General features: G+C 40.3%; 3 protein-coding genes across 6 annotated transcripts; 2 read left to right on the forward strand and 1 right to left on the reverse strand.

Moving 5' to 3' along the window:
* Positions 1-411: 411 nt before the first annotated feature.
* Positions 412-6,444, forward strand: LOC143009976 (acyl-CoA-binding domain-containing protein 5-like). Of its 3 annotated transcripts, XM_076162077.1 has the most exons (13): positions 748-867; positions 1,349-1,472; positions 1,709-1,781; positions 2,354-2,498; positions 2,663-2,698; positions 3,030-3,233; positions 3,854-4,069; positions 4,267-4,361; positions 4,446-4,620; positions 4,999-5,180; positions 5,410-5,460; positions 5,567-5,682; positions 5,795-6,444. In XM_076162077.1, exons 1-13 carry the CDS (start codon positions 789-791, stop codon positions 5,805-5,807), a joined length of 1,509 nt encoding a protein of 502 aa, XP_076018192.1. In that variant the 5' UTR covers positions 748-788; the 3' UTR covers positions 5,808-6,444. The 3 variants fall into 3 exon arrangements, with proteins under 3 accessions (XP_076018190.1, XP_076018191.1, XP_076018192.1); XM_076162075.1 differs by lacking the exons at positions 2,663-2,698; positions 3,030-3,233 and adding an exon at positions 412-523; XM_076162076.1 differs by lacking the exons at positions 2,663-2,698; positions 3,030-3,233 and adding an exon at positions 574-653.
* A 5,275-nt stretch (positions 6,445-11,719) lies between these two features.
* Positions 11,720-18,784, forward strand: LOC143010095 (ATP-dependent zinc metalloprotease YME1L1-like). Of its 2 annotated transcripts, none has more exons than XM_076162275.1 (18): positions 11,720-11,924; positions 12,696-12,836; positions 13,095-13,278; positions 13,491-13,556; positions 13,730-13,839; positions 14,007-14,157; positions 14,331-14,414; positions 14,764-14,916; positions 15,011-15,163; positions 15,264-15,396; positions 15,685-15,747; positions 15,983-16,095; positions 16,220-16,375; positions 16,644-16,795; positions 17,000-17,126; positions 17,260-17,333; positions 17,438-17,524; positions 17,656-18,784. In XM_076162275.1, exons 1-18 carry the CDS (start codon positions 11,892-11,894, stop codon positions 17,797-17,799), a joined length of 2,124 nt encoding a protein of 707 aa, XP_076018390.1. In that variant the 5' UTR covers positions 11,720-11,891; the 3' UTR covers positions 17,800-18,784. The 2 variants fall into 2 exon arrangements, with proteins under 2 accessions (XP_076018390.1, XP_076018389.1); XM_076162274.1 differs by having other exon boundaries at positions 11,721-11,924; positions 14,743-14,916.
* Positions 18,785-19,731: 947 nt separating this feature from the next.
* ptchd3b (patched domain containing 3b) lies at positions 19,732-24,321 on the reverse strand. The gene is made up of 4 exons (XM_076162102.1): positions 23,490-24,321; positions 23,290-23,411; positions 22,545-22,690; positions 19,732-21,945 (listed from the first exon to the last, which is right to left on the reverse strand). The coding sequence occupies exons 1-4, from the start codon at positions 24,204-24,206 to the stop codon at positions 19,943-19,945; spliced, it is 2,988 nt and encodes a 995-aa protein (XP_076018217.1). The 5' UTR covers positions 24,207-24,321; the 3' UTR covers positions 19,732-19,942.
* Positions 24,322-25,485: the final 1,164 nt, after the last annotated feature.

Here is a 25,485-nt window from a genome sequence, read left to right on the forward strand (position 1 = left end):
CGCAACTCTGCAAAGAATGTTAGAATCGCATTCCAGTAAAAATAAAAATAAATAGAGTGATTATTATTATTATTGTTATTAATATTAATATTATTATTATTATCATTATTACTACTACTAGTAGTAGTAGTAGTAGTATTGGTATTATTATGGTTATATAACTTAACTATATCATAGCGAAATACTTTAAAATTATTTTAGTTATATTGCAGTAATTTCTGTAAAGGGGGGTCTGCATAAAACCAGCGCTCAATCGTGTTCCACTACAGCATTTCCCACAAATCACCGCGATTCTAATCCCACTTGCAATGGTTTCTGGGAAATAAAGGAACACCAAGCACGTCTCGCGGTGCGATCTACGAAGATATCCTTCAATATAAACTACATTTCCCAGATATGTTTGACCATCAGCGTGGACTCTGGTTCATCCTTGACCGAAAAAGAGATTGGCTTAATGTTGCATATTGCAGAGAGTTACAGGGCCAATAAAACAGTAATAACATTGGCGGATGTGAAGTTTAAGGTGAGTTTCTCACGAATCTGCCAGAGACTAAATATTTATATTTGTTCCGAAGCATAAGGTCTCGCACAGGTAACCCGGTAACAGCTTATTAAACGGCTGAGGTTTACACAGGAAATATATTTAGTAAAAGGTAAATAAACATTTGGATAATTAGCATGTAGTTGTACGGTGCAGAACTGTCTCTCATTGAATGCTGCCTGATTAATCTCGATCTTCCATTAAAGGCGTGAAGATTCTTCTGCTGTCATCCTTGTTGGGACTCAGCATGGCGCAGGAGGACGAACACAGCCTGAAGGATAAATTTACTGCCGCAGTTAGAGTGATACGGAGTTTGCCAGAAGAAGGTAATGTATTCTATGATATTTATTCTATGTAAGAACACTGAAAAGTAAAGCTCCCTGCTCTGCTAGTTGTTGTGGAAGCTCTTCAGGTGATTGAGTTGCATCTAGCTTTGGGCAGACCCTTTATTGATAAATAAGAAAGAGAGAACGAAAGAGAGAAATGTCTTGCAACAAGTCTCTCCCATCTCTCCCCCCTCGCCACACCTTCCTAGGAAGGAATTCAGAAGATGTTCTGGTCAGATTCAACCTTAGCTGGCTCCTTTCAGTGTCAATGAGCAGTCTACTTTGAGCTCCGTCCTGATGGGCACAGAGTAAAATGGATGATCGACTAGGAAGGAACCTTAAAATATAAAAACAATATGTCTAGAAGTCACTGAAATTAAGACACTAGACACCGTCCTCCAAACACAATGTAATTTGGACATAATGTCTCAGATGAAGAAAGTGTCCCAGTCCCATTTATTCCTCTTCCTCCATTTCTCAGGTCCATTTCAGCCCTCTGATGTCATGATGCAGATGTTCTATAGTTACTACACGCAGGCCACGTTAGGGCCCTGCAACATCCCAAGACCAACCGGCTTCTGGGACACTCATGGGAAAGCTGAATGGTAAATACATACAGTGTTCTTTGAATATATCTAAAACTGTTCTAAAAGCTGCCAAATAATTTTTGGATCCAACCAATATTAGCCAGTGTATCAAAGGGATACAGCGTATGAATACAGAAGAGATGGAAGTTTCATGAGGTTTCTACAATGACTGCCACAGTTAGCTGCAAGTTTGTTATTCCAAGCTCATTTCCCTCACAGTGCTCCAGTGATTAACTAAGACTTTGTGTTGCTAGGGATGCATGGAGCTCTTTAGGAGATATGACAAAGGAGGAAGCCATGATGAATTATGTCGAGGACATCCAGCTGGTAAGTCCATTCAAAGGAAAATGAAACAGAATAGAAGCAGGATACAAAATCTTCATGGAACACTCACTCTCTGTCTTACTTTAACATTTTTGGCAAATGGTAAGAAAAACATGGGAATCATTGAAACATTTTCCTTGTGTCATTTCTCTGTATTCCTCCCCTCTCTGTACCTGTCAATGAAGCACACAATTCACAAAACATTTCACAATACAGAAGAATAATTTTCTTTGATTCTGTGTCTTCTGAGAAACTGAAAGAAAAGAAAACATATTTTATTGCAGTGCTTTTCAACAAGTCGATTATGTTATGGTAATGTTTGCTTATAATTTGACAGATGAATTCAGACTGCTTTTACAAACTTACAAAAATTCATTTTCTGCACTAGAGCACTTAAGGGAAATTCTCTCCCTCCTATTACCAATTATTTATAATCTGCCTTAATTAATTGGGTTGACAGATAAACAAACAAACACATTTCTTCACTGTTGACTTGATGCAATACCAGCACACTCATTTATGCACATTTGACATAGACAGATCTTTAAATGGTCTTTGTTTATGTGCATTGTCAGATTTTGGAGACCATCCCAGTTTCGGATGAAGTGTCTGACCTGGTTCAGAAACTTGGGAGCTTCTACACACTGATAGAAGGAGATGAGGATGAAGACATTGAGGCGGACAAGAGACCCTTCACCAGGCCTTTTGCAAATAATGCAGGTACATTATATTGCCATGCATGCCTCATACTAAGGCACAGGAAACCAAAGAAAGAGCTTTTAGTCCGATGTGGACAGTGCAGATCCAGTGGAATACAACTTAATGAGTCACTTTGGAGTCATTTTTCTCTGATACTGAGCCTCTCATGTGTGTTTTTGTTATAGACCTTTCAAAACCATTTCAGAAACCCTTAATGGAAGGCAAGTGTTTGGTGTTTGCAATAGCTGTAGAAAATGTAGCTGAGGTCAAGATTTTGGTGTACTCCTCTTTGTCCCGGTGTGCAGAAGCTCAGTGTGTGCAAAAGGGGGCATGTTGCGTTGTGTTATATGTGGATGTTGTGTAAAAGTTGTTAGTTAGTTGGTGTGTTTGTTGTTGGTTTTTGTCATTGTTAGTGATTTGTGGTTTAGTGTGTAGCAGTAGTGTGTAGAACATTGTAGTTCAATATGATCGTGGCTTTGCAACCTCTAGACTCTCTCTATACATTTCCATGCAATTTATGAGTTAATTCTGAGTGTTTCCCTCACTGTTCAGGCTATGGGGATCTGTGGGCTGACATACAAAATCTTGGTGAAACAGGCAAAGAATGCATTGTTCATGATAGTAGCGAGGGAAGTAAAGAGAATATGGAGAGAAAAGGGGAAAGTTCTGATTTGAAGAGAACTGAGGAAGAGGTGACTGGTGACGAAGACGATGATACAACAGATGAAGAGGAGGATGAACAAGAGGAGGAGAAAGGTACCATTAGTAGGTGGTGGCTCTTCTGTTCTGAGATTGATGTGGAGTGATGGAGGAGGGGGATCCAGTGGAATTTACACAAATTTATTCATGCATTGCAAAATTGGAAATGCCATAATACTGCAAACACATATATTAGCACATAACAAAGTGTGCTGTTCATTATTCTATCAGTTATAATGTAATATGTTAGGGATTCTTGATTGACAGTGTTGCAAAACTTGGTTTGTGACAAAAGAAATGCATCCAGTAAGATAACCCCATCAGTCCTGAACTGCCCTGCACGCTCCTTTTAACATGTTGATTTCATGTAACCCCTACCGACGTAGTCATGAAATATGAGGCCAATCAGAAACGGAAAGTAACTTAACAGCCTGTTGTGCTGTAGCAAGGAACAGCAGGATGTGAACATTGTGTTTTTTCTCTCTTGTCCTTTGCACATTGGAACAGAACAGTTTGGATATAGACGTTAAATGAAAATAAGAACACAGGAATATGCATGGATGACATTTCCCTTTATAGAAAAATGCTCTGCACAGAGAATTATGCAATTATGTGACACATCTTTGTGCACTAGAAGCTAGGTCACAGTGTTCACAGTAATTTGCTCTCTCTCTCAGGGTGGAGCCCTGACCCAAGGCTGCTGAGAGTGGAGGACAGCAGGGGGCGGTCTGGTACAAGAGGGTCCAACAGCAGCATGGAGCCCAGCATGTCGTCCATTACCAACGGAACACACAGCTCCCTCAACAGTGACATGGAAGAGGAGGAACTGGTCTGCTCCACGGAGGCCACCGCACATCATAACCCTTATTACATGCACTTCAATGGACTGAGTGGTAAGCATGATAACTTTACCATAAAATGTGAGTGTCATAGCGGTGAAAGGAAAGGTGCAGGGATTCCGAAAAATTGTGCTTTTAAAATATTACAAAATGTAATGGTCATCAGTTAGATGTAGTGCACAGTGATGCAATGTGTAATTGACCACATTCTCCCTGTTTTGTTGTTGATGTGCTCTCTTTTCACCTTTCAGATCACAGCGATGCTGTTTCTGAGAAGAACTACCGAACCACAGACTCTGATAATGAGGAATTCTGTGACTCAATGGAGCATCTAGCCATGGAAGAGGTGAGATAGGAATTAAAGGAGTTGTGTCACATTATGAATAGGTTTGCTTTTTAGAATGTGGCTTGACTCAACTTTCCTCCCAAGGCATTGTCTGCCCCAAAAGTCCAGTCATCTGGAACAAGAGCTCTCTCACAGAGGCCAAATGACCTTTGGTTTGAGAGCAGCACCACTCTGAATGGACGGGAGGATCAGATCTTAGAATGTTCTCCTCTTGAAAACCGAACACACCACAACAGCTCCATGTCAAAAAGAGGGAGAGGTATGGCAACGACAGTAAACCTTGACCGATTCCCAGAAAATGTGTTTTTCATCAGATGTGCTAAATTTAAAATTTGAAGTACTCAAGTTAAAATAATATAGGGGAAAACTTTACCCACATCCTCTTCAGTTATACCCATCACCAGTAAAGGCACACACATTAAACTAAACAACAGACACACAAACATCTGCAGAACCTCAAAGCAAGCTGGCCCTTGGTTTAAATCCCATTCTGGCCCCCACCTCACAAAAATGTGATGTGTGACAACACAGCCATAGTGAGAGATGGATAAAGTATCTTATACACTGTAAGCGGTTCCAGCAAAGCAGCACCGCTGTATTGGAGCTTTGAGGTGTCACATTTTCACCTCTGTTTCAGGGTCTCAGCTGTGTGTGGACACAGAGGCCGTCCATGGTTATGTGTCACCGAGTGGCCATTTTATCAGCGCTGCCCGAGGAAATGTCAACGAGCAAGTCGCCGCTGTGCTGCTGAAGCTGCAGGACGACATGGCCAATGTGCTGCACCGGCTGCATGCTCTGGAGGTGATCACTGTGTCACAGGTGAAACAACGAGTACAGCTAAAGAGAAATAGTGTTCATATTATTAGATCATAGTGATATAGAAGCACTGTTACATTATCATTGAGTTTAATTTCATTTGAAGGTAAAATGAGATGATCAAAACCCATTTCATATTGATTGGTCAGTTTTTCCTTGTAAAATGTATCACAACTGATGACATTCTGCCATGTTTTGTTATATATTTATAAATGTTTTTTTTATGTTTTAGTCTAGATCACATTCACCAAAGCAGCACGACTCCCTGCCGTTAGCACGAATGGTCTGTATCTTTATTTTTCACAAATTATCAGATTTTTCTCTTCATTAACTATTCAATGAGGAAATTAACAGCTTTTTTCTTTTTACCACAATTCTGTGTTCTAAAGTTCCTGAGACCCTCTTGGTGGCCTTTTCATTTCTCGCCACTTACTGTGGCCTTTGCTGCACTTTGGCCTCTGATTGCCCATTGGCTCATCCGTCTATACTTAAAGTGGAAGAGGAGGTGAGCAAAATGCCAATTGGTCACAATTTGTTTGCTGTCAGCTATATGCTGCAGGACACGTGTGCACTTCATAACTTAAAAAAGTATAACCTTCATTTTTCTTTTCTTACAGGAAAATCAGCTGAACATTCTGGAAGGACCTGCATCTGTAACATTATACAAACCTGTTACCTTTAGAAGATACCACCACTGAGAGTAATGGAGCACTATCAGTGATACATTGCCCACCTTAGCTGGGTTGGTGGTCAAAAGGGATCAAAGGCAGCGTTGACAATATATGTAGCATTCAGATTTAAAGGACTATTTCTTCAGTATATATTTTAAGACTTTGAGGGGATGATCTGCACTTTGAAATGTCTTAGTCACATGATCACCAAGAGCTTTGGGTGTTTTTACAGTTATTTCACAAATGCTTTGTTTTATTTGAGTTTATTTCAGTATTTTATTTAAATTGCATGTAATATTTGCTATTTTTCTGAGGGGTATAACTTAAGGACATGTAAGAAATGTTTGATGTACTGAAACATTTAAGGGTAATTCCTGTCCACAAATATGGGTAATTGTGTGTATTTATTTTATAGGTTTGGTGCAGAGCTCTGCTGCCTACTTAGACAATCATTTTAATTACCTTAATTATGTTCATGATGTTTCTTCTTGCCATCTGCATAGGGATGTACTGGCTGAATAAGGTGCACTGTTCTCAGATATTCATTGTAAAGCATAACTTTGGTGCAATAAACAATAGAGAGAACACTTTCATTTAAGTTAGTCCGTCATTGTGATGCTCGTAGTTTTTTCTATGCAATTGATATACAGCAAATGTACGCTCTTTATCTACTCCGACAGTTACATTGTGCTTAGTGGCACCATCACAGTGTGTCGGGTCACCCTGTGTACACACGACCAACCCCATCCATGAATGAAACTGCACCTTCAAAGTGGGGCTGTGACTCACAGGTAGGACTCATACAGCTTTAAAGGCCTAAATAACTTCACCTACGAAGATTACAGAATAGCTTTTGTCATCATTGTACAAAATACAACGAAATGCATTTGTGCTGAGCCTGATTTGCAGGACAATCAATAATAAAACTGTTCCATTCATGCATTAAAACATAGGTAGTCCCATTGCTCAAGATATCCAATTATTGCAGTTGACTTTTGGGGTAGTTAGTTCAGTTCACTTAAAGCCCTTACAAAGAAACAGTTTTTCAGTTTACATCATTAGTTTGGGCCTTGTGCTGGTCCCTGTTGAGTCTCTGGATGAATCTGCAGCCTGTGGAGAGTTTGCTGGACGCTGTAGCAGAAACCATTTCACTCCCACCAGGAGTTGAACCTGGTACTTCCATCTGGTAAGATGGACGTGTTACCACATGACACCATAGGAGTTGGTGAGGTTGCTACAACGCCCTGCAATGGAGACACGAGGCATGACAGGCTGGGAGGAAATAAGTTTGACCCCAAGACTGTTACTGGGCAGAGTAATGAAGTCGAAGTTACTAAAACAGGCGTCAATGCTAAATGTGAGCCTACCTGCTCTAAATGTTCACACTCAACGTTTCAGTGCACAAATGAAGAGTTGCAATTTCAATGCTCATTAAAAAGTGCAATAGTAAGTAATTAGACCAGAGCCCCGTTAGCCAGGACGTTTCCAGGTTTGAGTCCAGACACAACAGCCGTGCAGCAAAGCGACCCAGCATTATGCAAACACAGCCCGTCTGGACTCAAACCTGAATTTGACCCGTTTCCACCTCCCACGGCGAGGACGAGGGGTTGGATTTTTTGGGAGGCACCTATGCTAATTTGACCAGCAAGTGTACATGTTCCATGTAAAATCTTGCATCTTTAAACACACCCTTTAAAACCAAACCTTTTCAAGGTTAAACACAAACCTTTTAAACACCAACCTTTCAGACCCAAAACCTTTTAAACATTAAACACACCAACCTTCTCAACATTAAACACCAACCTTTTAAACACCAACCTTTTAAACCTTAAGCCTTTTATACACCAACCTTTTAAACACCAACCTTTTAAACCTTAAGCCTTTTATACACCAACCGTTTAAACCTTAAGCCTTTTAAACGCCAACCTTTTAAACAAACCTTAAACACAAAACCTTTGACACAAACCTTTTAAACCTTAAGCACAAAACCTGACACAAACCTTTGAAACCTTAAGCACAAAACCTGACAAACCTTTGAAACCTTAAACACAACACCTTTGAAACCCTTAAGCACAACACCTTTGAAACCTTAAGCACACCTTAAAACACCAACCTTTTTAACCTTAAAACAAACCTTTTAAACAAACCTTTTCAACCTTAAACACAAAACCTTTTAAACACAAACCTTTTCAACCTTAAAACACCAACTTTTAAAAACGCCAACCTTTTAAACCTTAAAATGGCCAACCTTTTAAACCTTAAACACAAAACCTTTGACACAAAACCTTTTAAACCTTAAACACAACCTTCTAAACACAAACCTTTTAAACCTTTAGCACTAAACCACCAACCTTTTAAACCGCCAACCTTTTACACCTTAAAATGGCCAACCTTTTAAACCTTAAAAACAAAACCTGACACAAACCTTTGAAACCTTAAGCACAAAACCTTTTAAACCGTAAGCACAAAACCTTAACACCAACCTTTTAAACACCAACCTTTTAAACAAACCTTTAACCTTAAAAACACAAACCTTTTAAACTGCCACCTTTTAAAACGCCAACCTTTTAAACCTTAAAACACCAACCTTTTAAACAAACCTTTTCAACCTTAAAAACACAAACCTTTTAAACCGCCACCTTTTAAACCGCCAACCTTTTAAACCTTTGACACAAAACCTTTTAAACCTTAAGCACAAAACCTTTTAAACCTTAAACACAAAACCTTTTAAACCTTAAGCACAACACCTTTTAAACCTTAAGCACAAAACCTGACACAAACCTTTGTAATCTTAAGCACAAAACCTCACACAAACCTTTGAAACCTTAAACACAAAACCTTAAAACACCAACCTTTTAAACAAACCTTTTCAACCGTAAGCACAAAACCTTTTAAACCTTAAACACTAAACCTTTGACACAAACCTTTGAAACCTTAAGCACAACACCTTTGAAACCTTAAGCACAACACCTTAAAACACCAACCTTTTAAACCTTAACACCAACCTTTTAAACCGCCAACCTTGTAAACCTTAAAATGGCCAACCTTTTAAACCTTAAACACAAAACCTTTGACACAAAACCTTTGAAACATTAAGCACAAAACCTGACACAAACCTTTTAAACAGCCAACCTTTGAAACATTAAGCACAAAACCTGACACAAACCTTTTAAACAGCCAACCTTTGAAACCTTAAAATGGCCAACCTTTGAAACCTTAAAATGGCCAACCTTTGAAACCTTAAACACAACACCTTAAAACACCAACCTTTTAAACCTTAAAACACCAACCTTTTAAACAAACCTTTTCAACCTTTAAAACACAAACCTTTTAAACCTTAAAATGGCCAACCTTTTAAACCTTAAACACAAAACCTGACACAAACCTTAAGCACAAAACCTGACACAAACCCTTTTAAACCTTAAACACAAAACCTGACACAAAACCTTTTAAACCTTAAGCACAGAACCTAACACAAAACCTTAAATACAAAACCTTTTAAACCTCAAACACAAAACCTTTGAAACCTTAAACACAAAACCTCACACAAACCTTTGAAACCTTAAGCACAAAACCTTTGAAAGCGTAAGCACAAAACCTGACACAAACCTTTGTAATCTTAAGCACAAAACCTTTGAAACCTTTGAAACCTTAAACACAAACCTTTTCAACCTTAAAAACACAAACCTTTAACAAACCTTTTCAACCTTAAAAACACAAACCTTTTAAACCGCCACCTTTTAAAACGCCAACCTTTTAAATCTTAAAATGGCCAACCTTTTAAACCTTAACACCAACCTTTTAAACAAACCTTTTCAACCTTAAAAACACAAACCTTTTAAACCGCCACCTTTTAAACTGCCAACCTTTTAAACCTTTGACACAAAACCTTAAACACAAAACCTTTTAAACCTTAAGCACAACACCTTTTAAACCTTAAGCACAACCTTTGACACAAACCCTTTTAAACCGTAAGCACAAAACCTGACACAAACCTTTGTAATCTTAAGCACAAAACCTCACACAAACCTTTGAAACCTTAAACACAAAACCTTAACACCAACCTTTTAAACACCAACCTTTTAAACAAACCTTTTCAACCTTAAAAACACAAACCTTTTAAACTGCCACCTTTTAAACTTTAAAATGGCCAACCTTTTAAACCTTAAAACACCAACCTTTTAAACAAACCTTTTCAACCTTAAAAACAAACCTTTTAAACCGCCACCTTTTAAACCGCCAACCTTTTAAACCTTTGACACAAAACCTTGTAAACCTTAAACACAAAACCTGACACAAACCTTTTAAACCTTAAGCACAAAACCTTTTAAACCGTAAGCACAAAACCTTTTAAACCGTAAGCACAAAACCTTTTAAACCGTAAGCACAAAACCTTTTAAACATTAAACACAAAACCTTTTAAACATTAAACACAAAATCTTTAACACAAAACCTTTTAAACCTTAAGCACAAAACCTTTGAAACCTTAAGCACAACACCTTTTAAACCTTAAGCACAACACCTTTTAAACCTTAAGCACAACACCTTTTAAACCTTAAGCACAACACCTTTTAAACCTTAAGAACACCTTTTAAACCTTTTAAACCTTAAGCACAACACCAACCTTTTAAAATGGCCAACCTTTAACCTTAAAAACACCAACCTTTTAAAACACCAACCTTTTAAAATGGCCAACCTTTTCAACCTTAAACACAAAACCTTAAAATGGCCAACCTTTTCAACCTTAAAATGGCCAACCTTTTCAACCTTAAAATGGCCAACCTTTTCAACCTTAAAATGGCCAACCTTTTCAACCTTAAAATGGCCAACCTTTTAAACCTTCAAACGCCAACCTTTTAAACCTTCAAACGCCAACCTTTCAAACGCCAACCTTTCAAACCTTCAAACGCCAAGCTTTCGAACCGTTAAACGCCAACCTTTTAAACCTTCAAACGCCAAACCTTCAAACGCCAAACCTTTTAAACCTTAAAACACAAACCTTTTAAACCTTAAACACAAACCTTTTAAATGCCAACCTTTCAAACCTGCAAACACCAACCTTTCAAACGCCAGGCTTTTTAAACCTTCAAACGCCAACCTTTTAAACCTTAAAACACAAACCTTTTAAACCTTAAACACAAACCTTTTAAATGCCAACCTTTTAAACCTTAAAACACCAACCTTTTAAACAAAACACCAACCTTTAAACGAAATACGCAAACCTTGAAAATCGCAAACACTGAAATACATCCATGGGTCAGTCACCATCAGCAGCGTTTGTTCTTACCTGTTGCTGTCATCTAGTTGTGGGACCAGGAGTGTTTATACTCACATGTTGCTGTCCTCTTGTTGGGGGCTCAGGAGCTTTTGGTTCCTGTCTCTTGCTGGAGTCTTGTTGGATGAAATGAACGCAGGTCGCTCCAGGTGAAATTTATTGAGCCGGGTTACACCATGACTGATTTAGTGCGGGGGTACATGTTTAATTTAGAAGAGGGTTTGTCTCTTTCTAAAGGTCGGCTCATACTGACTAACTGTGACAAACAACAACAAAATTATTCCAAATTCAGAGTTGCAATTTACATACATTTATTTCCTGGGGTGAGGTTTATGTTTGTGTTTGAATGTGCCGAGATTGGTTTAGTGCACACCTGTCTTGGTTTAATCCACACACGTGATCATCGTCGGCGGTGCTACGGCGCCAAACTGGAAACACGCGCCAAGCGGAGACACAAATGCGCATGCGTCGCTTCCACAGTAGAAGGCACGGCAGAGACTTGATGAGGTCATAGCCGGGCCGTGAGATCAAATCTGAAGTTTATCAGATCTGCCCCGCCGGTCGATCGCGCGCACACCACACTGGTACACACTACACATCCCAGAATGCACTGCGATCCCTTTGGGGTTGCCGTGGCTCGTATCGGCTGCTGAAGTTCATTGTCGCAGCTGTGTATTCCTCAGGTTAGCCGGAGAAACAGAAACAGAAAGATAGCGGAATAACACTATTTTATCTTCCGCAGGGGACCTTGAACCCGAGATAATCACGATGTTTTCGTTGTCAATGACAGTTCAGCCACAGGTAAGAGAACAGCAGGCCCAGCTAACCACTTGACATTAGCATTGCTGATGTTTTGGTTCCATATGCGTTCATGTTAACCCGCTAGCTAGCACCGTAAGCTAACATCCGGTTGTTTACTAGTAGCGAACTTAGATGTTATGGTCCGAACACGACCTTTCTTTGCGGTTCGAAGGCATGAGGTGTTTGTAGCGGGACATTATTATTGTTTATTATGTATCTTTGCAATCTGAGGAGGTAGTTCTTCAACATTGCCCTTCACATTTTCACCCCAAAATGAGCACGAATAACCAAACTACTGCTAAGTTCTAATGACATTAGGCCACCTTCTGCAGCACACTGTTATTGTGTCTGATATGAATTGTTAAGCGCAAGTGTGAAGAGAGTCTGTGTCTTCCGGTTTGTCTGTGAGACAAAATAATTTCAAGTTGACCTGAGAAGATAAGATTTGCAGATCTAAGGACAGTATGAAGTCAACCTTAAGTTTGGATACATAGCCAAGACAATGGTCAAAATTATATAGATAGCTTTAATAAATATATCCAATATAAAAATCCTATAGATAGATATTGACAGATATATTGATCAGCATCCAGGCTGTAGTTCAATATGTATAAGTGTGTGTGTGTGTGTGTTTACATATATATATATGTATATATTCAACTTAATATAACTTAAAAGTTTCTATTTCTGTTTTATTTAATGATTCAATTTCATTGTACATTTTACCGAGATATTGATAGTGATATTTATCTGCTGTTACTATGTTTACAGGTGACTGTCCCCCTAAGCCACCTCATCAATGTCCTCCACTCTCTGAAGAGCTCAGTGGGAAGCAGCAGCAGCAGCAGCACAACTTGTAAAACAAGAAAACCCAAGGAGAGTGTGTCACACCCGGAGCTACACAGCACAGAGGTACACACTAAGAGACAACCTGCAGCTGTTGTGTATCTTAAGACAGTGTGATTATGAATACCACTGCAACTGTGCACAGACAGGGACAGGGAGAGAAGGCCAGACCTCTGTTGTCACTGTCGACACTGTGTACACACTTTGTCTGTCTGACCCAGTTGCTCTCCAAAACACCGGACAGCAAATTCAGATTTTGTAGAGAAGACAACACACAACGCATAGGCCAAACTAATATGTACTTGTTAATGTATTTATGTGCAGCCTGTTTACAACCTGCGGGAACTTGGCTTAGCAGACCTTGGCGCACAGCAGCTGAATGAGTTGGTGAACAGTGTGTTGCCATGCCTCAGCCGACAGGAGGCACCATTTCCATTCAGTGTCAGCAGTCAGTCGCCCTGGAGTACCTCTCATCTCTCGACACACTCATTTTTCTGCAACAAGCATGGTGAGGATGCATATGCAATCTCACATTCATCAACCCCCCAAAACATCTGTGATAATATTTCTGCTAGCACATCAGTAAATCATTTGCTGAGCCTCAACCTCCAAGATTCTTGATAATAGTTAATAAAGAATCAATTCAGCAGGCCTCCATCTCTTTCATGATGTCTGGCTATTGTCTTTATGCAATGAACAATACTTTCCCTCTCATTCCAGGGTTCTCGGGTGCTTTTTGCAGGCAGTACCCCTCACCTCTTCAGACCGTCTGCACAGAGCTACCAGGTAACTAGGAATGAGATATTTTGTGTGTTGTGTTTTCCTGTTACTATTTATTTATTATTATAATTTAAATGGGTAATATAGCAGCATCAGTACACTAATGTATGCTGTAGGAAACGTTTTGTTGAATGTTTTGTGTACTTAAACAGCATTTTCATTGCATTACACATTTCAAGTGTGGGTTCAGAGCAGAGGCTTCAAAACTCTGCGAACCAAAAGCAGACGAGTGCCCTCAGCCTTTGAGCGCCCCGTGGAAACTGAAAGCTTCACACCCTCTTTTATGAAGGTAAAACTTACCTTACATAAGCCTAAGTCTGTTTTCTAGCTGTATTTTAAATATTTCTCAATACAGTTCAGTATTTAGCTCTCCCTCTTGAGAGCCTTATAACCTCCAGGAAGGACAGGTGTATAATGTGTCTAAACACTGCTGACCAATCTTTCCGCCGACTTCAGGGATTCCTGACGCGCGACAAAGGGTTTGAAGTGGAAAGTCTGGATTCGATGTTGAAGAACAAGAACATTCCTGATGGACAACAGGACTCATTCAAGAGAGGCTTTGCTGAGGGTTTTCTGAAAGCCCAGGCTCTGACACAGCGCACGCAAGGTAGGCGTTTATACCAACACAACCATAGTGATGTAATCGCACAATCACCACAACATGGCAGCAAAAATAAAAGTGTTTATATTTTTGCATATTGTTTTGTTGAGTAGGTATTAAGATGTATTGATATGTTGCTTTCCATATAACACTAAATGTTTTATATCTCCAAACTGCAGACTCTCTCAGGAGAACCCGTCTCATCCTGCTTGTCCTGCTTCTCATCGGGCTTTATGGCATTTCCAAGTTGCCATTCATATCGGGTAAAGGCTCCTTTTCCCTTCTAATTGTGCCTGTTCTACAAGTTCACCTCCAATAATTTCCCATGGAATGAATGATGCTCATCGTTTGGCTGCCAAACTAATCACTGCGAAAGTAAACATTTACTAATTGTGAGAAAAAGAGCAGTTTTCAGGCAATGAGAACTTAATCCAAGCTTTTTATCTTACAGCACTAACTGATGCAACCAGATGCTCTCCTTGAATGTATTAACTCCTAGTTAGAGGGAGTGCGTGTCCGCGTGTCGGTGCGAGTTTATTAACAATGCAATGCAGTGTGATTTTCGAACTTTAATCTAACCATTCTGGACAGTGCGGTTCCGAACCACATCAGGCCTGGACACTGCTGTGGATCCTGTCCATATGAAAAATGTGACTTTTGAGCACGTCAAAGGGGTGGAGGAGGCCAAGAACGAGCTGCAGGAAGTGGTGGAGTTCCTGAAGAACCCACAGAAGTTCACTGTTTTGGGAGGAAAACTCCCCAAAGGTAGGGCTGTGTCAGAGAGTGTGTGCATCATGATTGAATAACAGAAATGCTTGAGTGTGCCTGAGCCCTCCCTCTTTGCCTTCTTTGTCTTTAGGCGTCCTACTTGTCGGCCCTCCAGGGACCGGTAAGACCCTGTTGGCCAGAGCGGTGGCGGGAGAAGCAGATGTGCCGTTCTACTATGCTTCAGGTTCAGAGTTCGATGAGATGTTTGTTGGAGTGGGTGCCAGCCGCATCAGGAACCTTTTCAGTGAGAGATTTTTCATTTTACATCCAAATTGACCTTCCCATCCAGCTGAATATTGTGTGAGGAAACAATTTTTGTGTTTGTCTTTTCACTCTCTTTCCAGGGGAGGCCAAAGCCAATGCTCCCTGTGTGATCTTCATTGATGAACTGGACAGTGTGGGTGGGAAAAGGATTGAGTCTCCCATGCACCCCTATTCCAGACAGACTATCAACCAACTTCTTGCTGAAATGGACGGGTACCTTTCTCAAATGATCTTGATAGTCTTACAAATTTCTCTCTTTTTCATATTTCTCTGTCTAGCCTGGGATGAGAATTCAAACATCCCGGGCATCCTGCACCATAGAGTTTGTTTTTGGTTGACTCGGTAATCTACATTGTGGCCCAGTGAATGAAAAGTGTTGAAGATTCCTTTACTGTTGAAAATGAAAGAACCAGACTACAAAGACAAAACCCAAAGGAACTAAAAGCCAAATGAGAATTGCTGCGTTTCAGCCACTGACTTGTGTTTGCTTTTTATGTGAAGGTTTAAGCCAAATGAAGGTGTAATCATCATTGGAGCAACCAACTTCCCAGAGGCCTTGGATAAGTACGTGTTACTGTCTCTTGGTGCTACTCATGGAAATGTCAGCGTTTATGGTTCACATTTATAAATGTCAGAGTTTACATGCTCCACAGTCACAGCTGTCCTCGTCATTACAAATAATGAACTGCAGCAGCAGACGGTGTGTGCCAGCATGCAGAGAGTAGCAGAATTCACTTTAACGTGCTGAGTAAGTGCAGTCTCTGTATTTTACTAACTTACAGATTGACTCTTTCTGCAGTGCCCTGATTCGTCCAGGACGTTTCGACACACAGGTCACTGTCCCCAAACCAGACGTGAAAGGGCGCACAGAGATCCTCAACTGGTACCTGAAGAAGATTAAGATGGATCCAGGTGAGACGTCCTGTATTTACATTACACACAACGACACGGAACGCAGTGTTTCAGGTGTTCAGACTCTTTTCTATTTGATTTGCTTGAAAAATAACTCCCGCTTTCCCTGTTTGCAATTCTACAGAAATTGAGGCCAACATTATTGCCCGGGGAACAGTTGGCTTCTCTGGTGCTGATCTGGAAAATCTGGTCAACCAAGCAGCCCTGAAGGCAGCAGTTGATGGCAAAGACATGGTCAGCATGAAGGAGCTCGAGTTCGCCAAAGACAAAATCCTCATGGGTAAGCAAAAAGAAGGTATTGGGAATTGTTAAGATAGTTTCCTCAAGTGGCTACCTCAGTGATGTGCCTTACAACATCTGTGTGCTAATCAATAAAAGGAAAGCTTCAGAAATCAGAGTGCTGATTTAAAGTGACACTGAGTAGTTAGTGTGAATTCTTATTAACTACCCCGACTCTGTCAAGACAGAAATGTACTCACTGTGACTTGAAACACCTGTCACATCCTTTATTGGCTCTTATTTTTATACTACCTTCTTCTGTCTTCAAGGCCCAGAGAGGAGGAGTGTGGAAATCGACAAAAGGAACAAGATGATCACAGCCTTCCATGAATCAGGCCATGCAATCGTAGCTTACTACACCAAAGACGCCATGCCTATCAACAAAGCTACAATCATGCCCAGAGGCCCCAGTCTGGGACACGTAAGGAAACCTCAATGCTGCTTTACCAAACAGACTGAAGAAACCCTGCATGGATCTCTTTAAATTTAGTTTCAACAGTGTAGCCATTTAGTTTTCTCTCCCCCATTTCCTCTGCTCTCTGCACCCTGATCCTTATTTCAAAACAACGCTTCCTCTCTTCCCTGTTGATTGCCCTTCTCCATCCACCCCCACCTTTCTCTCCAGGTGTCCATGCTACCTGAGAACGATCGATGGAGTGAGACTCGCTCCCAGCTCCTGGCCCAGATGGACGTCAGTATGGGCGGCCGCGTAGCAGAAGAGATTATATTCGGCAACGAGAACATCACAACTGGTGAGAGAGAGTTCTTAAAGGGTTCCAGATAATCAAAAAATGGGTAAAATGAGGGGGCATAATTAGGTCAATACATGGTTACTCACCAAGACAACTTACTGTACATGGTTATGTGTCTTTTCTGCTTATTCAGGAGCTTCCAGTGACTTTGACAGTGCCACCAAGATTGCTAAACTGATGGTGACAAGATTTGGAATGTGTGAAAAGGTACTTTGACTTTTAAGAAAGAGATAGTTAGATAGTATTTATCCTGCAAATGGGTCGCCTGCTCCATTTGACATAGCTCCATGTGTTGGCTCTCTGTCTCTTAGTTGGGTGTGATGACCTACACTGACATGACCCAGCAGAGCCCCGAGACACAATCTGCTGTGGAGCATGAAGTGAGGACGTTGCTAAAGGTGAGTATAGGACGCTATACGCTCATCTCATTAAGGCGTAAAGTAACCTGGAAGTGCTCTGTTATGTGTTTAAACTCTCCACAGTGGAATCGTAGTGTAGCATACATCAGTCTTTCCTCTTGTTGTCCCAGGAGTCTTACGAGCGTGCCAGAGCCCTGCTGAAGTCTCACGCAAAGGAGCACAAAAACCTGGCAGATGCCCTGCTCATGTATGAGACGCTGGATGCCAAAGAGATCAAGCTGGTCGTGGAGGGGAAGCCCTTGGAGGCCAGATGAACTCAGGCAAGACCGCAGCCGTCCGAAGCCAGCAGGGGAAGGTGACTGATGTGATGAGCTCAGAGGGTTACAGAAGGTGGGATGAAATCATTCAGGAGCATGTGGAAATGTTTATGATTGGGATGAATGGGACATCTCGTGGAGACCTCACCTGGTACACGGTCCCGTGTTCTTGCTGTTAAGTGCTCGGAGGTATTTGTGTTGCGACTGCCCCTTGCTGGATTATAAATGGAGTGCGACTGCTTTCCATCAACATCTGCTCCACATTAAGCTCCAACACTCAAAGAACATCACCTAGAAATTTGACAGTTTATTATTGAAAGCCAAGGGAAATCTATCTTATTGTAACGTAATGGTAAAACGTGAAGTCATATTCAAATAAGTTGGGGGAGTTTGACAATAATACAACACTAAATTGAGTATTCCCACCTCCCTTGGTATAATCTGATCTATTTTCTTAGGAGTTCTCATTTCTGTTTGCACTACAAGTGTAAGTCTCTCCTTTTAAGTAGGAACTGTATAAAGTTGAACTACAGTGTCTAAGCACCTTTCAAAAGCCACATTCACATTCCAGGATGATGTGGATGGAGTTCCATTTTTTCCTTATTTTAATGTTGCCCAAATGGCAGAGCTCTGTTCACACCAGTGTCGTCACATAAGACAATCATGCATCCGGACAAAACGATCACATCTGACTACAACAAAAATCTGAATGTGGCATAAAGACCTGGAATGTGAACGTAGCTTCAGTCTACAAATTGAAAACGCACACGTGCACTCTATGTAATTTATTTCAATGCTGCATGTATAGATGAAATGTAACCAACACGCTCCGGGTCGACAGGCACCAAACAGACATGGTAACGTAGCGATAAAACATTCAATTCTTGCTTTATTTTAAGTTTCATTCATTAAAAGTGGCTTTAGTTGTGTTTCTGAAAATCTCGTCAGATCTTTTTACTTAGTTTTTTTTTATACAGACACAACAGCAGTCTGAGTCAAATTATGAGCTGATATCTTTGGTTCCAAATGTGACATCTCTTCAACAGAGATTGTGGATAGAACATTGCAGGGTTTGCAGCCTACGGGGAAATATTGAATGTCTTGATGAATGTGCTGATGCTGAAGGTCAAGCTCTCACAATTATAACCTGCATACTTTATAACCCACAGTTTCTAGTCTGACATGTAATATTTCCTTTGTTTTTTTTGGCCTTTTACACATGTTTAGTTGTAAATATGCATTGACTGGGAATGGGAACATTGTGTATATATGTATGTACAGAAATGCTTTTATGCTGTGCAAAGCAATAGCTCTGTTGCTCGACAAGAGCTCTCAACAATGTGATGGCAATGGTTTATGGAGATTTGAGCAACTGAAATAAACAAAGGAATCTAAATTAAAAATAAAAACAATTGTCTTTCATTACTAGAATTGAATGTATGTAATTGGTCTAAATATAATTACATTAGTCCCTAATATTATTCTAATGTGACTGATGACCTCCACGGTTACTCAGTATTATTTGGTCTCTGTGCTTTGAGCTCCACCTCTTGCACTCTTTTCTTCAGGACTCCATGTTCAGCTGTGAGACAGGTGGGTGCAGGTTTTCCTCTGTTCCCAAACATTTTATCGTAAGTCATCTCCTTGCATTTCAAACAAGTGAAGATGCATTGTTTTTGTAGTATGCTTAATGACATTGTCTAGCAGCACCTCTTCTTTGCTAAATTCTAATGCATTGATGCGTATAAATAATAATTTTTGCCAAACAAAATTTCCGGGTGTGATATTACATTGAGCCATGCTAAATTCTGTTCATCTTTATTGTCATTTCTGCAGGAACTGGTGATTTACCAATGTGGACTCCAGGGGAATCCCAAAGCCCATCTATTCTTATTCAACATCAAACAAAATTCAGACGCCGACCAGTGGTTTCACGTGAGTGGACAGATTTTACTGAACTTAATCTTACAAATGTGCAAAATGTAGAGGACATTACAAATACATGAATTGATTACAAATGCAGGCAACTACAGCATATTTACATTATTTGACAGCACATTATATTCTTTGGTTTAACAAATACACAAAACTAAAAACAAGTCAAATGATTCTAACTATGAAATCTTAGTTAAACATTTGTTCAACATGATTTACATCCCAGATTGCAGGACCCAAAAAGCATCAGAAACACTGGAATAAACACTATCCCATGGACCAAACCAAAGGCAATCACGAGAAACATGATCTTGAAGAACGTCCTGAAGATGTAACTCGCAGATGAAGCGAGCACCACGACTCCCAAAATGGTGGACACTGCTCCTTGCAGTACAGGATAACCTAAATGGGCTAATGCGTCTTTAGCTTTGTCATTGGCCGTTTCCTTTTCACTGGAGACAAACGCATAAGACATGTGTGCTGAGAAATCTACAGAGAAACCGATGCACATGATCAAATTGATCATGGATATAGAATCCAGGCTGACATCCCACATAACCATGAATCCTGTCACACCAACAATGACTGAGGCAATTGCAAATGCCACCCAAAGGGAACAAATGGGATTGGGTATCAGGAGGAGTGAGACCACCAGCATCGCACCTGTGGCTAATATCATGGTTTCAATGGTTCTAGCAGCTATTACTGTATACTGGTCAAAGTAGATGAAAGCGGGGTGGTAAACAAGAAGAGGAATTGAACATTCATCTGCTGTTTTCCGAAGTCCAAGCAGCATATCCTTCGTCGAGACATTGTTGAGTGTCTGGATGAAAAATCGAGATGCCATGATCGTATTTTCGCTCATGTTGATGTCTTGACGGAACATCGGCACGTCATTTAGGAATTGCGGCAAATGCTCCAGGAAAAACACTTCAGTACTTATGTCTTGTTTATTGCCATGTGCGTACTCTTGGTAGGAAAGGAACCATGCTATTGTGTTATTGGTGACATAAGTGAGGCGTTCAAAATCTGCGATGCATAATTTGAGTTTGTCAATCTCGTTCCAGTACGGAAACTTCTCCTTCACTGCCACCATTGCATTCAGGCTGTATTCAGAAAAGTGCTCCTTCTGGTCGTCGTAGTAATTAATTAAGTAAGAATCATCCAAAGCCAGATTGCTAGTGTCAAGTCCCTCCTTTAAATTTGTGCAACCATAGATACTGGCAGCTAAATACCCAACATACAAAACCATTACGCAAGCTTTCACCCAAGGGTTTGTCAGAAATGGGCCATAGTATTTTTCAAAGAATCTGCTCATGGGATGGACTTCCTCTGTTCCAGAAGCGGATGTTTTTGAGGCTTTTGATGTTTGATTCCCTGAGACCTTGGCGCACGTGAACCAGTGCTTATTTGCTTCTTCCCTCCGTCCATTCAAAGCCATGAAAGCACCCAGGACAGTGATGTTGAGTAAATAGCAGAAAACGACGCAGACTCCAGCGTAGAGGCAGAAGGACTGGACTGAGCCAAACTGCGAGAGGTAACCCAGGAACAAAGCCAGTGCGTCGGTCAGGCTGGTAATCGTGATGGAAACGGCAGCTTCCTTGTAGGTCCGACCCAGCCTCAAAGAAACCTTGCTCTTGATGTCTGAAGATTCTCCCGTATCGTCCTCGATGTAGCTTACTTGTTCCGGAATGCTCTCCTGGATGTTGCCGTGGAACGAGGTCTGGGATGTTGGATAGGTCCCCTGACTCTGGAAGCTGCTGTTGAGTGTCCGACCATTGATCTGACATGTTGCCTTGGGTATTGAAAATTTTCCCTTGATATTGGAAGGTTGTCCTACCATACCATGGTTGCCGGAATTCTCTTGTATATTGTCCTGGTCATTGCTCTGGATCCTGGTTCTGGGCATTTCCTTTTTGAAAGATGTTTCCCTGGATATTGAACAGGGACGGCCAACATTGGAAGGTTGTCCTACCTTACCCTGGATGCTGGAATGTTGTGAAAAGTTGTTCTGGAACTTGGAAGAATTGGAGGACTCTCCTGTATTGTTCTGGATCCTGTTTCTGGACTTATGCTTGACTGATTTTGCACTGGGTATTGAAAAGGGGCCCTCACCTTCCTCACCCTTGGCACTGGAACATTTCTCTGAAGTGTTTGCACTCCTCTCCCAGCAGGAGATCATGATGAACATATCATCAAGTCCAATACCTAGTGCAGGAGAAGTCATAATAATTTACATATACATAATAACACAAGTCATGATACTGGCATGTCATACAGAATCTTTGCTAAGAATACATTTTATGATTATTATTGCCAAATTCAGTTAGGCCAATTTGTTTATCTACAAAATGTTCAACATGACTACTGACTTTATTGATCCTGCAATAAATGACTTTCTGTCCTGTATGCAGTAGTTTCCTGGTTCATTATCAACATAATGAGATCGACGATGATCTCAGACATTCAGTGTTGTGGCGTAGAGTCATGTGACTTGTGACTTTGCTCGGACTTGAGTATTTGACTTAGAAAATCTTAATGCCTTCAGCCACCCAAAGATTAAAAAAGACAAGATCATTCACATATTAAGATTTATAGTCATATCTATGTTTATTTTAATTAAACTATATAGTTCATCTCACAAGTACACGGCTTGTGTACACTGCAAATTAATTATTACCCTGCAATTGGATTTTGTATGCAACATTATTATGACATATTTAGAACTTGCAACTCCTTTCAGACTTGTGTTTTGCGTTGAAGTTGTCAGTCTTAATTTGAGACTTTACTTCACTAACATTACTTACCCAATATCATGAAAGGACAGGATGCCACTGTCATGACAAATGGCTGGCCCAGAAACAAAAGAGAGCCAAACCCAGCGAGGATAGACAGGCCTGTGCAGAAGACTCCACAGTTCGCCACCCACACCTTATTCTGCACGTTGTCCAGCCTAGACAAATAAAGATCAAACAGTGCCATTCAGTTCCTAAATGAAAAAAAGCTTGTTGTTTTTAAATTACTAATCGTACAGTTTCACTTTCCACTGGATTTGTCTTTCATTTGCCACCCTGAAAGCTGCTCTTTCATTTCCAAACAGGACAAACAAACATCCCAATTCAATCCAGCAAATTCTGACTAACTGTTTTATATAGAAGTGTTGTGAATTTACATCCGACCAAATCGTTATTTTACAAGTCTCAGGGCAAGTCCCAAGTAAAGACAGGCAAGTCATAAGTCAAGACACAATGCCTGAACTTTGAGGTTTGAATTCAAAACAAGTAATGCACTCTACAAAAAAATTAGGTTAAGGATAAGTACAAGGATTTGACAAAATTGTGGTGTTCTTAATATTTGTTTTTACAGATGAACTAAGGTAGATGTGACTCTGTGACTATCGGTTTGGAAAAGGTAGCTATATACATACATAAGTGTCAAGTCAGATTCGTGCCTCGGGTCAAAGTCTAAAATATGTCCTGTGACTGGAGACCGCATCAATGGAAATAACAACATGACGTGTTCACTTGTTGGTGTAGCAGAAGTTTAACCAACCTCCAACATGATATAATTGAAAATGTGATGGCAACGGTATAGGTTATGGAGAATAGAGAGATGACAGCACCCGGGGATTTCTCAAACTCCAACTGCATAGACATGGAGGTGGAGAACGACACCTGCAAAAACATGAAACACTTAGATAGACAGAGCACAATTGTTAGAAAAAGTTTTTTAAGTGTTAAAATTCACTGTACCGGCATAGAAGGTAGTGGTTCCTTTGACATCAAATCTATGAAGCTTTCCATCCAAAGGTCTGTTTTTTGTTTTGTTTCGTCGTTCTCTTGTAAATAGTAATGAAGCTGTAGGGCTTCAGCACTAGCAACTTTCGAACTGTCCTTTTCCAATGTAACACTCCCCAAAAAGAAATATATTGGAATGTTGACCGGATACCAAGGATACGTCAGATTGACTTTGTCTGTTAGAGTGGCATTGTAGTCAATAATATCTAGTATGGCGTTAGTGAAGCACGTTTTATTCACTATAGCACAAATATCTGCGTACTTGAAGGATTTGTCGTCTAACTTCACTTCCATATCCCAAATTTTCCGATTCAAGTCGAGGATGGCCTGAACTGATTCAACTGTCAGGATGTCTGGGATCTCTGTAGCAATGAAAGTTCCATAATTCCCATCCGTGGTCATCCGTATATTGGAAAACATGGAGGCATTTCCTGGGAAGGTTTCTTCAAAGTATTTTCTCTCAGCCTTTGCCGGTCCATTAATTGGTGTGAACTGCTCTTGGATACTGTTTGCCATCCTGTCATTCAGAAAGTAAAATCCACTTCCCAGACCAGCGGAGATGATAAGAGGGATGATCAGGAACCACCAGGGATAATTTCCAATGAAGCGACCCATCTTCTCAAAGAAGAAGCATAAGGGTTTCACTATGCAGTCTGTTTGACATGAAACCATGGCTGCAGAAAGTAAAATTCCCTCACTAAAACGAAAGATCTGTAGCTGAAAGCTTGAGCAGAGTCCACAGCTGAGAGCGTGTACAGTCCTCTGTGCCCACCACTGCTCCACTGCTGCTTTTACTGTCCTGCGCAATCTTTTACAGCTCCCTCATGTCTAGCTAGATACGCCCTTCCTGTACGTATCAATCCATTTCAATGATTTACAGGTGTTATATGGCTGATCGCTTTCCAACTAAATGCAAATCATTGTTATCAGTTTCCTTGTTCCGTCACCCTCTGGGCTTTCCCGGCCATAGTTAAAGATATAACTATCAAGTGAAGAAGGTGAGAGCAGCCACAGAACAAAGATGTGTTGTCGGAAGAATGTCAATCAATTGAGACAATACAAAGGGTTCTAACCCTGCACTTCTGCCTGAGGGTAAACTCACAGACAATGTATTTACACATGTGTCAAATGAAAAAGCCTCAAACCTGCAGCCACATTTGTAGTGATTGCAAAAAAATATTCTTTGCAATTGCTACACTAAATTGGTCTTTTTTCCAATTTTAAATGTAATTACATGTATCTTTTGTGAAGCTGCACTGCAAACAAAAACAAATAATGACTCTGCCAAGTCCTTAACAACAAAGAACCTTGAATCAATTTTGAAGACTTAACAATCTAATGCTCCCCAAATAGCATCAGGTGTATAATGAGATACAACAACATACTAGAAGACTTTTCTGGTATCAAGTATCCTTTTCTTGATTCCACTGCAAGCGTGCTGCCTTGTTCTGTGATGTTTTCCAGGTCCATTTCTAGTAAATGCCGAAAACAAGTTGATTAAATTCATGGAAATCCTGAAATAAACCTCAGCGATCTCAGATTTTTACAGTGTTAACATGCTGCACAGTCTCTTTCCAGTGTGTATGAAGGGCAGAATATAGCCCTCATCTCTACACTTACCCAGGAGATTAATAATGAAAAATATGACAAGTTGTTTGCAATAATCACATAAGAGGATCCGGATATTATATATATAGGACACTGGAATTAAAATTAAACAATGTCACTTTTATTTCAATTCTTAGTCTCAAATATAGTGAATACATAACACAACACGTCTTCTTCAAGGGAGTAGCATTAGTAACATAGTATCTCTCTTAGGTTCTTTAGAACATCCTGCCACCACTTTACAATGCAGACCAGCCTTTTAATATCTGATTGATTACAGTGATTTTTCACCTTATCAGATAATGACTACTGTCTTTTTCTTAAGTATTCCGATGTCATATTA

This window comes from Genypterus blacodes, unplaced genomic scaffold (assembly GCF_046128005.1).
Source record: "Genypterus blacodes isolate CSIRO-AG114 ecotype Tasmania unplaced genomic scaffold, CSIRO-AGI_Gbla_v1 ptg000120l_1, whole genome shotgun sequence".
NCBI lineage: Eukaryota > Metazoa > Chordata > Actinopteri > Ophidiiformes > Ophidiidae > Genypterus > Genypterus blacodes.

Excerpts from the sequence above, each read along its gene's own strand:
- ptchd3b (XM_076162102.1), bottom strand. The coding sequence starts at position 24,206 with ATGGTTTCATGTCAAACAGACTGCATAGTGAAACCCTTATGCTTCTTC. Across the intron at positions 23,412-23,489 it reads AACCACTACCTTCTATGCCG|GTGTCGTTCTCCACCTCCAT; the intron begins GTACAGTGAATT and ends ATGTTTTTGCAG. Across the intron at positions 22,691-23,289 it reads TCAATTATATCATGTTGGAG|GCTGGACAACGTGCAGAATA; the intron begins GTTGGTTAAACT and ends TTATTTGTCTAG.
- LOC143010095 (XM_076162274.1), top strand. The coding sequence starts at position 11,892 with ATGTTTTCGTTGTCAATGACAGTTCAGCCACAG. Across the intron at positions 14,415-14,742 it reads CAAGTTGCCATTCATATCGG|TGCGGTTCCGAACCACATCA; the intron begins GTAAAGGCTCCT and ends CATTCTGGACAG. Across the intron at positions 15,748-15,982 it reads TTCCCAGAGGCCTTGGATAA|TGCCCTGATTCGTCCAGGAC; the intron begins GTACGTGTTACT and ends CTCTTTCTGCAG.
- LOC143009976 (XM_076162077.1), top strand. The coding sequence starts at position 789 with ATGGCGCAGGAGGACGAACACAGCCTGAAGGATAAATTTACTGCCGCA. Across the intron at positions 868-1,348 it reads ACGGAGTTTGCCAGAAGAAG|GTCCATTTCAGCCCTCTGAT; the intron begins GTAATGTATTCT and ends TCCATTTCTCAG. Across the intron at positions 1,782-2,353 it reads ATGTCGAGGACATCCAGCTG|ATTTTGGAGACCATCCCAGT; the intron begins GTAAGTCCATTC and ends GTGCATTGTCAG.